The sequence below is a fragment of the Mustelus asterias genome, chromosome 12 (genome assembly GCF_964213995.1).
Source record: "Mustelus asterias chromosome 12, sMusAst1.hap1.1, whole genome shotgun sequence".
Classification (NCBI taxonomy): domain Eukaryota; kingdom Metazoa; phylum Chordata; class Chondrichthyes; order Carcharhiniformes; family Triakidae; genus Mustelus; species Mustelus asterias.
In genome coordinates, this window is record NC_135812.1 from 100,866,602 (window position 1) to 100,882,012 (window position 15,411).

Consider the following 15,411-nt stretch of genomic DNA (forward strand, 5'->3'; position numbering starts at 1 on the left):
GCTACTTATCCATATATAGAAAAACCCTTGCCTAACAACCTCAGTTTGACCCAGTCTCAACAGCTGTTCGGATCAGAGTGTTCCGGATTGAGACTACCCTTTATGGGATGCAGACTTACACCAACAGATTCACTCTCATTTTAAAGTTTCTCTGTCTTCTGGACTTCCCACAAGAAGCAGTTTCTCTCAGTCTACCTCACTGAACCATTTTCATCCGTCTTCAAAAGAAAACCTCGTCAGATCACTTCCTAATCTTCTATATTCAAGGAAATATAAGCCAATGTAACCTGCCCTCATAAGAACAACTCTCTACCATCATCTCAAGGGCAACTAGGGATGGGCAATAAATGCTGGCTAGCCAGCGACGCCCCATGTCCGAGAACTGACTAAAAAAAATTGTGAATTTGCGTTGATAGAATCCTGACAGTGCAGAAGGAGGCCATTCGGCCCATCGGGTCTGCACCGACCACAATCCCACCCAGCCCCTATCCCCGTAGCCCCCCCCCCCCCCCCGTAGTTCCCGAGACACTAAGAGGCAATGTAGCACGGCCAATCAACCTAACCCGAACGTATTTGGACCGTGGGGGGGAAACCAGAGCAACCGGAGGAAACCCACGCAGACACGGAGAGAATGTGCAAACTCCACACAGACAGTGACCCAAGGCCAGGAATTGGACCCGGGTCCCTGGCGCTGTGAGGCAGCAGTGCTAACCACTGTGCCACCCACAATCGGTGAGGTGGTCTGAACGGAACGGAGTACTCCAGTGCAGTCCACAGCTTTATACAATATAGCATTAATTTCACCAATTTGTGTCTCTGCTGGTCTAAGATTAAAACCAACATTCCATTAGCATCTTCAATTTTCTTGCTATGTTCACTAACGTGATTGCTGTTCACCAAGACCGAAGTCTCACCCCTGCTCCTACAGTGCAGGAAGGAAGCCATTCGGCCCATCAAGTCTGCACTGATATTTAGAAAATATTCTGACTGATCTACATGTCGAAGTCCCATCTGCCAGATTGTTCTGATCACTCACTCAATCACAGAATAGAATCATAGAATCCCCACAGTACAGGAGGAGGCCATTTGGCCCATCGAGTCCGTACTGACCACAATCCCAATTCCTGAGACCCCGCACATTTACCCTGCTACTCCCCCTGACATTATGGGTCAATTTAGCACGGCCAAACAACCTAACCCGCACACCTTTGGACTGTGGGAGGAAACCAGAGCACCCGGAGGAAACCCACGCAGACATGGGGAGAATGTGCAAACTCCACGCAGGCTGGAATCGGACCCGGGTCCCTGGCGCCGCGAGGCAACAGTGCCGCCCTATCACGTGTCACTTTGCAGTTTCCTGCTCTCAGCTGCGAGACGTACCGTGGGCCGCCCACGTCGCACGTTTGTCAGCTTTGGCGCTATACTGACAACACGAGTCTCAAAGAGTCAGAACGTTGCGGGCGCCTGCCCACTTTGCACTGACCCGAGTGCGTAATCTAGGCCGACGTGCCCATGCAGCAATGAGGGGGTGCTGCACTGTCTGAGGTTCGTCAAATGAGACCCATGAAGCTGAACTGAAGAGCAAGGGAACCCTGCTGGCTCCCTGGCCAACATTTACCCTTCAGACAATATCACCAAGACACATTAGCGGCCATTTACCTCCTTGTGGTTTGTGGGAAGCTTGCAGTATGCAAATTGGCTGCCACATTTGGCGGTGTTCAATTATAACTACACTTCAAAGAAGGTCCTCCATTGACTGTAAAGCTCTTGGGAGGTCCCGAAAATCTATAAATGTGCCAAATAATTTCAAGTTCTCCTTTTTTAAAAAGAAAAGTCTGAAGGGAAACATAGAGTTGTGCAAACTCGGGGGAAGGGGGGGGGCAAAGCGGTCCGCAGCCTATGGCTCCACACGGAGCTCTTCAATGTCTCATCGGCAGCTCTCAACTACTTCCATTTGTTCAGTAATCCAGGGACCCAGGCCAACGCTCCGGGTGATCACAGGTTCAAATCCCACCACGGCAGCTGGTGGATTTTTAATTCAGTTTAGAATATCTGGAATTAAAAGCACCGCACCTGTAACAGGGACCTTGAAACTATCACTGAATGTAGTTAAAATAAACCCATCTGGTTCACTCATTTAGAGAGAGAAATCTGCTGACTTTACCCAACCTGGCAGCTCCAGACTGATTGACTGCCCTCTGAAATGGCCTCGCAAATCACTCAATTCACAGCGCCAGGGACCCGGGTTCGATTCCCGGCTTGGGTCACTGTCTGTGCGGAGTCTGTACGTTCACCCCGTGTCTGCGTGGGTTTCCTCCGGTTTCCTCCCACGGTTCAAAAGGACGTGCTGGTTAGGGTGCATTGGCTGTGCTAAATTCTCCCTCAGTCAGTGAACCCGAACAGGCGCTGGAGTGTGGCGACGAGGGGATTTTCACAGTAACTTCATTGCAGTGTTAATGCAAGCCTACTTGTGGCGCTAATAAATGAAAACTTTAAACTTAGTGAAGCGCGTCACAATGCCAGGGAGTCAGGGCGGCCGCTATACAAATGTAAATCTCTGTGGGATCTTGGTGTGCATCATTTGGATGATGCATCTCCTATATTACAGCACTCGAATAAAGTCTCCTTTGGGTGCAGGCAGATGGATGTCCGGAGGTTGCGAGAAAACAGAGTCCACCCAGCAGTTACATTCCTCTTGGTCTCGAGGGCTGACCACTTTGCAACAGGAGCAGAGGGTAGACATGTGTGAAGAAAGACCATGGCGATGCAAGCATAGTAAGAAGTCTCACAACACCAGGTTAAAGTCCAACAGGTTTATTTGGTAGCAAATACCATAAGCTTTCGGAGCGCTGCCCCTTCGTCAGATGGAGTGAATAGATATTCACTCCATCTGACAAAGGGGCAGCGCTCCGAAAGCTTATGGTATTTGCTACCAAATAAACCTGTTGGACTTTAACCTGGTGTTGTGAGACTTCTTACTGTGCTTACCCCAGTCCAACGCCGGCATCTCCACACCATGACTACCATCGATGCAAGCATAGCCATAGGACAGCTTCTTCCCTGCTGCCAGACGTTTGAATGGACCTACCTCGCATTAAGTTGATCTTTCTCTACACCCGAGCTATGACTGTAACACTACATTCTGCCCTCTCTTTTCAATTACTAGGGGGCATAGGTTTAAGGTGCGAGGGGCAAGGTTTAAAGGAGATGCACGAGGCAAGTGGGTGGTGGGTGCCTGGAACTCGCTGCCGGGGGAGGCAGTGGAAGCAGATACGATCGTGACTTTTAAGGGGCGTCTTGACAAATACATGAATAGGATGGGAATGGAGGGATATGGTCCCCGGAAGGGCAGGGGGTTTTTAGTTCAGTCGGGCAGCATGGTCGGTGCAGGCTTGGAGGGTCAAAGGGCCCGTTCCTATGCTGTAATTTTCTTTGTTCTCTCCTTTCTTTCTCTCCTATGGACTCTATGAACAGTATGTCTTGTCTGCATAGCGCACAAGAAACAATACTTTTCACTGTATCCCAATAATAAATCAAATCAAAAAGAATAGTACTCAAAAACTGGCAAGGAAGTTAACATCCTTGAAAGCACAGAAAACAGATGGATATAAGAATTGCAGAAGTAAAAATTGTATCAAGGGTATTTATAGCTTATGTTCAGAACCATCCTGTAATTAGACTAATTATATCTTCAGCACTTATGCCTCAAAGCAACGGATTTAGCTAGTCTGGGTGAAATGTCTTGATGGATGTATATTCAGAGAGATTCAGGGAGAATATTCGCAAATTACGAGCGACAAACAGCTACTGCCGCAGACAGAATTCAAAAGGCAAGCTTGAAACCCCAAAGGAAGTACCTTCAAAACACAACCAGCAATCGTTCTGGAATCATTTCCAACTCAGAATGTACAGAACTATTTTTAACATTTCAAAAAAGTGCTGGCTCATAAAATCACAATTAAAACCAATTCCGGGCTTGAAAGAGACCGAAATCTGCTCCTGTTGGAACAGAAACTTCAAAAGCAATTCTATCGCTCTCCAAATCATTTCCAAGTCAAAATGCAGGAACTATTTTCACATTTAAAGAAGTCCCGTTCATTAATATCAGGGAAAATTAAATGTGGTGCTTTTAAAAGGGTTCAGCAAAAACCTGCTTCTGTGACTTCAAAAGCAGCTCACTAAATGTTGCGCTATTTTGGTGTAGATGACATATAATGCCAATGCGTGGCTTCAATGCAAGTATTGTAGCCTGGTTTAAGGCAAAATGACTCTCAGTAATTTAAGATGTCTTTACAAAATCGAGTTACACAATGACAGGTAACTCTTGTTAATTTCCTTGATACTTAATCTAGATGCCGCAAGGGGTTTTTCCTGAGACACTGTTCCACACGCACTCAGATTATTAACGGAATTGTTTGAAGTTTATTTATCATCGTCACAAGTAGCGGCAGGGATCCGGGTTCAATTCTGGCCTTGGGTCACTGTCTGTGCGGTGTCTGCATGTTCTCCCCGTGTCTGCGTGGGTTTCCTCCGGGTGCTCCAGTTTCTTCCCCACAGTCTGAGAGACGTGCTGGTTAGGTGTTAAATTCTCCCTCCGTGTACCCGAACAGGCACCGGAATGTGGCGTCTTAGGGGATTTTCACAGTAACTTCATTGCAGTGTTAGTGTAAGCCTACTTGTGACACTAATAAATAAAAATTTTAAACATTGGAAAATCCAGAGCACTCCTACTGTCCTGCAGTCAAGACATTTTAAGGGACTGAATGCCCTAGTCCTGTTGCTATGCAAGTGATGTGGAGATGCCGACGTTGGACTGGGGTAAACACAGTAAGAAGTTTAACAACAGCAAGTTAAAGGCAAACAGGTTTATTTGGTAGCAAAAGCCACAAGCTTTCGGAGCCTTAAGCTCACTCACCTGAAGAATTCCCACTCACCTGAAGAAGGAGCTTAAGGCTCCGAAAGCTTGTGGCTTTTGCTGCCAAATAAACCTGTTGGACTTTAACCTGGTGTTGTTAAACTTCTTGCTATGCAAGTGCCTAAGGTAACAAGGGAAACAATACATGGGCCTTTTGTTAAGACTGGAGAGCTTAAGGAGCCTGGTGTGGGGTACTCCAACCACAATTTTAATCAATGTATCGGCGTTCCTCTTCTCAAATCTTTTGGATAGCTCCAACAACGCCACACCCAAACAAATCATCCCACTGAAAGATCCAAGCTTCCTTCAGACAGAAAATTCAGCCTTGGCCTTCAGTGTTTAAACCGCTCCATTCGCTGTGCGTGACTGTCACAACCACGAACAAAGCAAAATACTACAGGGGTGCGGGAAATCTTAGAGAAAATAAAAGAAATGCCAGAAATTCTCAGCGTCTGTAGAGTTAACATTTCAGATCGAGGTGACTTTTGGTCAGAATGTTAGAAGTGTAGGAATATTTCAGCCTGTGGAAGAGGATGGGGGAGGGGGAAGGAAAACCAAAGCAGGAGAAGAGAGAGGGTGGAAGCTAGAGGAGATTAAATAAAATATTTCATGATGCAACCAGCAAACGAGTGGTCGCAAAGACACAAGGGGTGGCGCCCAAATGCTTCTTGTAAGGACTCCATTCCATTCACTAAGTTTCTCAGGCTCCGTCACAGCTGTTCTGACGATATGAGCTTCCAACAGCTGCACTTCCAACAGGTCCTTGTTATCCTCAGCTGAGGATTTTTTTCACCGTGTGGCTGACAGGGACCTCCACCATGTCTATCCCACTTCTGCCCTCACCCCTTCCCAAAATCATGAGGGGGTTCTCCCCTTGCCCACCTGCTTCTGCCTCACCGCCTCTGTATTTAACAGGGGAGCTGCCATTGCAAACCTGCCAGCGCCATGCCACCAAAACACATCTTCCTGTGCCCTCCCCTTTCAGCACTCCGAGGGGGCTGTCCCTACCGTGACACCCGAGCCCACCCTTCAGACATCCCCAACACCTCCTCCCTTCCCTACGGCACCTTCCCGTGCCAGTGTGGGAAATGCAACACCTATCCTATTTCCTCCTCCCCTTCCCAATGTTCCAGGCCTCAAACACTCCAGTTTTGATTCACCTGGACTTCTTTCAACTGAGTCCACTGTATTCACTGTTCAAACACCAGCGGGGTGACTGCTTTATGGAGTAGCTGTTTAGATGGCAAACACGACCCCAACCTCCAGTCGCTCGCCATTTTAATTCTCCACCTTGCTGGTCTTGTGCTGGGGTCCTTGTGCACGAGACGCAAAAACCCAGTCTGCAGGTGCAACAGGTGATCAAGAAGGCAAATGGGATGTTGGCCTATGTCGCAAGGGGGATAGAATATAAAAGCAGAGATGTCTTGCTGCATCTGTACAGGGCATTGGTGAGGCCGCAGCTGGAATACTGTGTGCCATATTGGTCCCCTTATTTGCGGAAGGATATATTGGCCTTGGAGGGAGTGCAGAGAAGGTTCACCAGGTTGATACCAGAGATGAGGGGTGTTGATTATGAGGAGAGACTGAGCAGATTGGGTTTGTACTCGTTGGAATTTAGAAGGCTGAGGGGGGATCTTATAGAGACCTATAAGATAATGAAGGGGCAGGATAGGGTAGAGGTGGAGAGATTCTTTCCACTTAGAAAGGAAGCTAAAACTAGAGGGCACAGCCTCAAAATAAAGGGGGGTCAGTTTAGGACAGAGTTGAGGAGGAACTTCTTCTCTCAGAGGGTGGTGAATCTCTGGAATTCTCTGCCCACTGAAGTGGTGGAGGCTACCTCGTTGAATATGTTTAAATCACGGATAGATGGATTCCTGATCGGTAAGGGAATTAGGGGTTATAGGGATCAGGCGGGTAAGTGGAACTGATCCACTTCAGATCAGCCATGATCTTATTGAATGGCGGGGCAGGCTCGAGGGGCTAGATGGCCTACTCCTGCTCCTATTTCTGATGTTCTTATGTCTTTCTGCCTGTCCAGTGAAACTCAATGCAATCTTGAGGAACAGTTCCTTCAACTCCCCAGCCTTTTGGACCCAACATCGAGTTTAACAACTTAAAATGATTATAACCTTGTTCCATTCCTTCTCTTTGTTCTGCTGGGTTGGTCTTCTTTATTCCTTGGCATTGCATTTAGATGGTTGCTATGCAACGTCTCCTTTGATCCCAGCAATTGTTTCTTTAATATCCACATTACCAGCTTTTGGCTGTTACATCATATAATCTTTCATTAATCATTCTCCTCCCCATCGAAGATATTTTCCTTTGCTTTTCTGGCACCCTCCCTCCCTCCACAAACCATTCATCGTTCTCCAGGTCAGACAAAAAGGTCATTGCAACTACAAACACTAACTACTTCTCTCCATGGATACAGCCTGACTCACCGATTATTGCTACAACTACAGATCAAGGGCAAAGCTTCTCCAAATGCGGCAAAGTCGGATTTCCGGCAGAAGCAGCAACCTCGGGCAATGGGGACTTTTTCTGCTCTTCTGGTGAGACATGCGGAGGAAACGAATTGCAGACATGGGTTCCACGCCGTATCGTTGACGGTCGGGCCTCTGGTTCGCTTGCCCCACTATCATCTCGCTGCTTCTCCAGGGGTTTAAAAGGCTGCCCCAGCACACTGCAGAGGCTGCTGCAGGTAACGGCTACCAGCCCCAGGAAACACTTGCATCTCGAGTACCTGCAGGACGCAGTGGTCAGTGAGAAACCCGATCCCTGCACAGATTAAAGACTGGGTTCGGAGAGAATCCAGTGCTTCCTCCCTGTGCTGTGGACAAGCTTCCCAGCATATTTGCTGCTGCCTTGGAAAAGCGCCCAACATAATTAAGGACCCCACGCACCCCGGACATTCTCTCTTCCACCTTCTTCCGTCGGGAAAAAAAATACAAAAGTCTGAGGCCACGTACCAACCAACTCAAGAACAGCTTCTTCAAACTTTTGAATGGACTTATCTTGCGTTAAGTTGATCTTTCTCTACACCCTAGCTATGACTGTAACACTACATTCTGCACTCTCTCATTTTCTTCTCTATGAACAGTATGTTTTGTCTATATAGCGCGCAAGAAACGATACTTTTCACTGCATACCAATACATGTGACAATAAATCAAATCAATAAATCATTGATAGTGTTATAAAGCAGAGGCGGACCACCCCCCCTCTCTCTCTCTGAGAACCAACACCCAAAGGGGAGTACCTCACCTTATAATCTGTAAGAAGTGAGAGAGAGGTGGCGCTTCAGTAACTCCCAGTGGTTAAATACAAAATAAATCCCTGACACACACTCGAAAAATCAACATGTAACAATTTATTTATCTAACTAACAGTGAGCAAATTAACTATCAGCAAACAAAATAAATCCCGAACTATTCCAGAGTAAAACCTTTTGGGAATCGTGACCCAGCACATTTTTGGGATGGTTTCCTCCCACAGTCTGAAAGACGTGCTGGTTACGGTGCATTGACCCAAACAGGCACCGGAGTGTGGCGGCAAGGGGAATTTCACAGTAACTTCATTGCCGTGTTAATGTAAGCCTTACTTGTGACTAATAAAGAAACTTTAACTTTGATGGGCGGTACCGGTGGCGCAGTGCTAACCACTGTGCCATTCATTGTCCACAGCTGCCTCACAGCACTAGGAACCTGGGTTCGATTCTGGCTTCGGGTGACTGTCTGAAGTTTGCATGTTCTCCCAGTGTCTGCGCACATTTCCTCTGGGTGCTCTGGTTTCCTCCCACAGTCCAAATAGTGCAGGTTAGGTGAGTTGGCCATGCTAGATTGCCCCTTAGTGTCCCACGATGTGTAGGCTGCTTAGATTAGCCATGGTAAATTTGTGGACTTACAGGAATGGGGTGGACAGAGGGGGCCTGGGTGGGGTACTCAGTCAGAGGGTCGGTGCAGACGCAATGGGCCAAATGGCCTCCTTCTGCACTGTAGGATTTCTACGATTTTATAAGTGCCAAGAGACCTTTTACCAAAGATAATATATAAATTGCAGCTGCTACTGTAGGAGTTCAAGATTGATCAGGATAGATCCGTGGGACAAAAGGAAACGAGGGGTTAAGTTTGGAACGCAATCAGGGAGTCGGTGTTAATGTCACAGCTTAGGTTATGGTGCAAGTTTCTGCATAATTACAACCAAAACCTTCCATTAGCCAGTGCCAAAGGTCAGCATAGCAAAACAATGAAAATATACTGCTCTGTTTACACTGGAGGGAGAGAGGGGGACAGAGACACAGCCCGAGAGAGAGAGAACAGAGACACAGCCCGAGAGAGAGAGAACAGAGACACAGCCCGAGAGAGAGAGAACAGAGACACAGCCCGAGAGAGAGAGAACAGAGACACAGCCCGAGAGAGAGAGAACAGAGACACAGCCCGAGAGAGAGAGAACAGAGACACAGCCCAAAGAGAGAAAGAACAGAGACACAGCCCGAGAGAGAGAGAACAGAGACACAGCCCGAGAGAGAGAGAACAGAGACACAGCCCGAGAGAGAGAGAACAGAGACACAGCCCGAGAGAGAGAGAACAGAGACACAGCCCGAGAGAGAGAGAACAGAGACACAGCCCAAGAGAGAAAGAACAGAGACACAGCCCGAGAGAGAGAGAACAGAGACACAGCCCGAGAGAGAGAGAACAGAGACACAGCCCGAGGGAGAGAGAACAGAGACACAGCCCGAGGGAGAGAGAACAGAGACACAGCCCGAGAGAGAGAGAACAGAGACACAGCCCGAGGGAGAGAGAGAACAGAGACACAGCCCGAGGGAGAGAGAACAGAGACACAGCCCGAGAGAGAGAGAACAGAGACACAGCCCGAGAGAGAGAGAACAGAGACACAGCCCGAGAGAGAGAGAACAGAGACACAGCCCGAGAGAGAGAGAACAGAGACACAGCCCGAGAGAGAGAGAACAGAGACACAGCCCGAGAGAGAGAGAACAGAGACACAGCCCGAGAGAGAGAGAACAGAGACACAGCCCGAGAGAGAGAGAGAGAACAGAGACACAGCCCGAGAGAGAGAGAGAGAACAGAGACACAGCCCGAGAGAGAGAGAGAGAACAGAGACACAGCCCGAGAGAGAGAGAGAAAACAGAGACACAGCCCGAGAGAGAGAGAACAGAGACACAGCCCGAGGGAGAGAGAACAGAGACACAGCCCGAGAGAGAGAGAACAGAGACACAGCCCGAGAGAGAGAGAACAGAGACACAGCCCGAGAGAGAGAGAACAGAGACACAGCCCGAGGGAGAGAGAACAGAGACACAGCCCGAGAGAGAGAGAACAGAGACACAGCCCGAGAGAGAGAGAACAGAGACACACCCCGAGAGAGAGAGAACAGAGACACAGCCCGAGAGAGAGAGAACAGAGACACAGCCCGAGAGAGAGAGAACAGAGACACAGCCCGAGAGAGAGAGAACAGAGACACAGCCCGAGAGAGAGAGAACAGAGACACAGCCCGAGAGAGAGAGAACAGAGACACAGCCCGAGAGAGAGAGAGAACAGAGACACAGCCCGAGAGAGAGAGAGAGAACAGAGACACAGCCCGAGAGAGAGAGAACAGAGACACAGCCCGAGAGAGAGAGAACAGAGACACAGCCCGAGAGAGAGAGAACAGAGACACAGCCCGAGAGAGAGTTTCCCCAACATTTTGCACTGGAGGAGCTGATGTAAGCTCCAGCCGGGACCACCAAGCATTTCAACAGTGACACAGCGTTAAGGAACAGAATACAAGGAGGCCAGCTCAGAGCTGCTTATCCTCCTTCAGCATCCCTCCTGCGATGCGCCATGCCTGCTGTTTCCACGTAATCATTGCCACCGAGAGAGAGGGGGACAGAGACACAGCCCGAGAGTGAGTGTTCTGCACTAAACACGGCAGAGATACTGCAGAGGTCAGGCTGCAGCAAGCACGCAGAGATACTTGTGGCACCTCTGGGTGTAAAAGCGTGCACACAAAGGTGAGCTACTCCTGGGGCGCACAACTCGTGCTAAATTTGGATCAAAATCAACAGCATCATTACTGAACACAAAACTGCAGAATAGGTCGGGAAGGGACAGAGTGCCAAATAATAGCACATTAATGGCTAGGCCGGCACCAGGTCAAAATAGAACTTCAAAACAGGCACAGGCAAGCTGGCGCAGTAGGCAGTAAGGTGGCAGATGAAGTTCAATGCAGAGAAGCGCAAGGTGATGTAGTTTGGTGGGAAGAACATGGGTGCAGGAGCAGAGGGACCTGGTTGCACAAGTTCAGACACTAGTGAGACCTCAGCTGGAATATTGTCTACAGTCCCGGGCGCCCACATTATAGGAAGGATGTGAATACATTGGAGAGAGTGTGCAGAAGAAGTTTACAAGAATGGTTCCAGGGATGAGAAACTTCAGTTATGAGGATGGATTGGAGAGGTTGGGACTGTTCTCCTCGGAGAGAGGAGAGCAAATTTAAAAAGGATTTGATGGAGATGTTCAAAATCATGAGGGTGTTGGACAGAGTAGAGAGGAAGAAACTGTTCCCGCTTATAAAAAGGAGCAAGAACGCCAGGGCACAGATTTAAAATGATTTGCTAAAGAAGCAAATATAATGCGAGAAAAAACTTTTTCAAACAGTGAGAGTGTGGTTTGGGTCTGGAATGCACTGCCTGGAAGTGTGGTGGAGGCAAGTTCAATCGAGGCATTCGAGAAGAGATTAAGCGCTTATTTGAGTAGAAACAATGTACAGGGTTACAGGGAAAAGGCAGGGGAATGGCACTAAGTCACGATGCTCCTTTGGAGAGCTGGTGCAGACACGATGGGCCAAATGGCCTCCTTCTGCACCGTAATCTGAGATTAAGCTAAAGGCGGTACATCCAAATGCGTAAAGCATTCACAACAAAACAGCTGGTGTTCTATCTGATCGATTGATACCATCTATTATTTTTGCAGGAAACACACTTTCCATTTGACTGGCTGTAGTTTTGCTAAGAATTTATAAAGCCACATCACCATAAGATAGAGGAGTAGAATTAGGCCACTCGGCCCATCGAGATTGCGCCATCATTCAATCAAGACTGATATGATTCTCATCCCCATTCTCCTGCCTCCTTTCCATAACCCTTGATCCCCTTATTGATCAAGAACCTATCTATCTCTGTCTTAAAGACACTCAATGACCTGGCCTCCACAACCCTCTGTAGAACTGAGTCCCACAGATTCACCACCCTCTGGTTGAAGAAATTCCTCCTCATCTCAGTTTTAAAGGAGCGTCCCTTCACTCCAAGATTGTGCCCTCGAGCTCTAGCCTCTCCCACTGGTGGAAACATCCTCTCCACGCCCACTCTATGCAGGCCTCTCAGTATTGTGTAAGTTTCAATTAGATCCCCTCATCCTTCTAAACTCCATCAAGTATAGGCCTAGACTCCTCAACCAGGCAACGTTCCTGACATCTGCTATAATCCATGGAGGACTTGTGTACCATTGTACACACGGAGCCAATGAAATCACAGTGCCACCAGTAGAGAGACATGGAGAGTCCACGCCATCGTGGTGATCTGCCTCCAGATGGGTGTGGAAATGGGTAGAGGAGGAAGAAACTGATGGCATGGCCATTAAGTTACAGGACAAGAAAAATTTCTGCAGCATTAAAATCTCCTTTTCTATTGCCTCGTGGGATATTGCACCCTTTGAAGAACCATTTTTAATTTGAAGTTTTTGTACACAAGCGTGACACAAAATTAAAATGCACAAGACCCACAAATGGCTCTGTATTTCGATTACGCAAATACAAGGACATGGAACTGTCTTTTGCTCCAATATTTCCGTTACACCATCATCTTCAGCACCAGGTGCAAGGTATAAAGTTTATTTATTAGTGTTACAAGCAGGCTTACATTAACACTGCAATGAAGTTACTGTGAAAATCCCCTTGTCGCCACACTCCGGCACCTGTTCGGGTACACTGAGGGAGAATTTAGCACGGCCAATGCACTTAACCAGCACATCTTTCAAAGTGAGGGGGGAAACCGGAGCGTCCGGAGGAAACCCACGCAGACACCGGGAGAATGTGCAGACTCCACACAGACAGTGACCCAAGCCGGGAATCGAACCCGGGTCCCTGGCGCTGTGAGGCAGCAGTGCTAACCAGTGTTCCCTGTTATTTACTAAGAATTCCAGCACTCATGCTGCAAGTTATTAATAATTTTGTAAATCTTCTGTAAATTTTGTAAGGTACAAGCAAAAACTGATATAGCTAACTAATTAAATAGCAGTATAATTAAAATTACAACTTACTGAATGAAGGTAGGTAGCATCTGTGGCGTACAGGTCCCCTGGGAATGGTGGCTCCAATCGAATTGGCGCACTTGTCTCCTTTGCAACGTTTTCAAGCAAACTTCCATTTTTCCCAAAAACCCAAAACTCCATGCGCCTTACATCTTCCGAAGATAGATTATTCTTCGCGCTAGCGGCTTCATAAGTCGTCACCCTCACTTTACTGAAAGAAAACATTCAATAAAGCAGGTTACAATCACAAGGTTATGGATAAAGCTAGTCAAACAATCCATCCCTCCCAGAGGACACATATTCTACCCATATTGTGCACCTTTTCTTTTAAAAAGGGATTATAAATTCATAATATAAAATGAGTAGAATTAGGCCATTCGGCCCATCGAGTCCGCTCCGCCCGCTATTCAATCATGGTTGACGTGCTCTCCATCCTCATTTCCTTGCCTTCTCCCCATAACCCTTCAACTCATTACCGATTCAAGGAACAAGACATAAAACTTTCAAACAGAAAAGGATTTGGGAAAATCTTTGACTCCTCAAAAGTGACTCTCACAAGTAATCCAATGATATTTATTCTCGATATTGAGCAGTCCGAAGTGGTTCCCATTTTACATCAGCGCTAACCGTGGGTGTAAATCTGGATCCAGGGCCCAATGTGATGTTGAGGCAAAGCACAGCGAGGCCCCCCACTAGATCTCCCGTGTCAAATCGGGCCACAATTCCACATTGAATCCTTTGGTCCCTCCCAAATCCATGCCCATCTTTCCCACAAATTCATGTTCGAATCCCTGCGATCAAGTTTCTGCCTCTGCAGAGAAGGGAGAGAGAGAGAGAGTGTGCTGGGTAATTGGGCATTTATGGATGACACCAGGTCAAAACAGTTTAAGCTCAAGGCACCACATTGGAATGTGCATTCACAACAAAATGGCTGAATTAACAATGAAGAAGAAAATATGGGTGGCACAGTGGTTCGCACTGCTGCCTCTCAGCACCAGGGACCCGAGTTTGATTCTAACCTTGGGTGACTGTGCAACCGCCACACAACCATCACCGCCCCCCCCCCATCCCATCGTTCAAAGGTGTGCAGGTGAGGTAGATTGGCCATGCTAAATTGCCCCATAGTGTCCCCAGATGTGTAGGTTAGAAGGATTAGAGTAATTATGTGAGGTTGAGGGACTGGGGCAGGGGGTGCTCTATCGGAGAGAGTGGGCCGAATGGTCTCCTTCTGCACTGTAGGGATTCTATGGTTCTAGATTTGATCTAATAGCCATTACAGAAACGTGGGGTGGGAATTTACAGCCTCGCTCATCCCAAAACCGTAAAATCCCGCCCAAGGGCAACGGACCTTCCCATGCACCGCCCCTCGCCCACTCCGATTCCCATGGCGGGCGGGTAAAATTCCAGCCATGGTTGCAAAGTGACCAAGGTTGGGAATGAATTATCGCAGGATACTGGACTTTTAGAAAAGATAAGCAATGCAAAGGAGGAGTAGCCCTGATAACAAATAGATTGGCTAAAGATCGTAGAGAGACAGGATCTTATCAAAAATTTAAAAGATGCAGAATCAGTTTGGATGGAGCAAAGAAACACTAAGAGGCGGAACACACTGATGAGGGAGGTAATGGGGCCCCTAATAGTAGTTATAATGCTGGGCATAGATCAAGAAATCAGAGATGCTCGTAATAAGACTAATACAGTAATCATAGAATCCCTACTGTGCAGGAGGTGGCCATTTGGCCCATCGAGTCTGCACTGACCACAATCCCACACATCGCTATTCCCATAACCCCACATATTTAATCTGCTAATTCCCCTGATACTAGGGTCAATTTAGCATGGCCAATCCACCTAACCCACACATCTTTGGATGTGGGAGGAAACCGGAGCACCCAGAGGAAACCCACGCAGACACAGGGAGAACGTGCAAACTCCACACAGTAATCATGGATAATTTTAATCTTTGTAGCTTGGGCAAACCAAATTTGTGGTAATAATGTGGTGGGCAAATTTATGGAATGCAACAAAGATTGATCGACAACAACATCTAGAAACAAATGGGAAATGGTAAATGTGGTAATGAGGCAGGGGTGGCACAGTGGTTAGCACTGCTGCCTCACAGCTCCAGGGACCCAGGTTCAATTCCAGCCTCGGGTCACTGTCTGTGTGGAGTTTGCACATTCTCCCTGTGTCT

The 15,411-nt window shown here is 47.7% G+C and overlaps 1 protein-coding gene across 6 annotated transcripts in view; it reads right to left on the bottom strand.

Annotated features, from left to right (window-relative positions):
• LOC144501749 (alpha-N-acetylgalactosaminide alpha-2,6-sialyltransferase 2-like) overlaps window positions 1-15,411 on the bottom strand; it is an 85,667-nt gene that overhangs the window by 32,972 nt on the left and 37,284 nt on the right. For all 6 annotated transcript variants that reach the window (XM_078225730.1, XM_078225732.1, XM_078225735.1 and 3 more), the window contains one exon: window positions 13,227-13,428. In XM_078225730.1, the coding sequence (XP_078081856.1) occupies window positions 13,227-13,428 (202 nt within the window). The remainder of the gene's footprint in view (window positions 1-13,226; window positions 13,429-15,411) is intronic.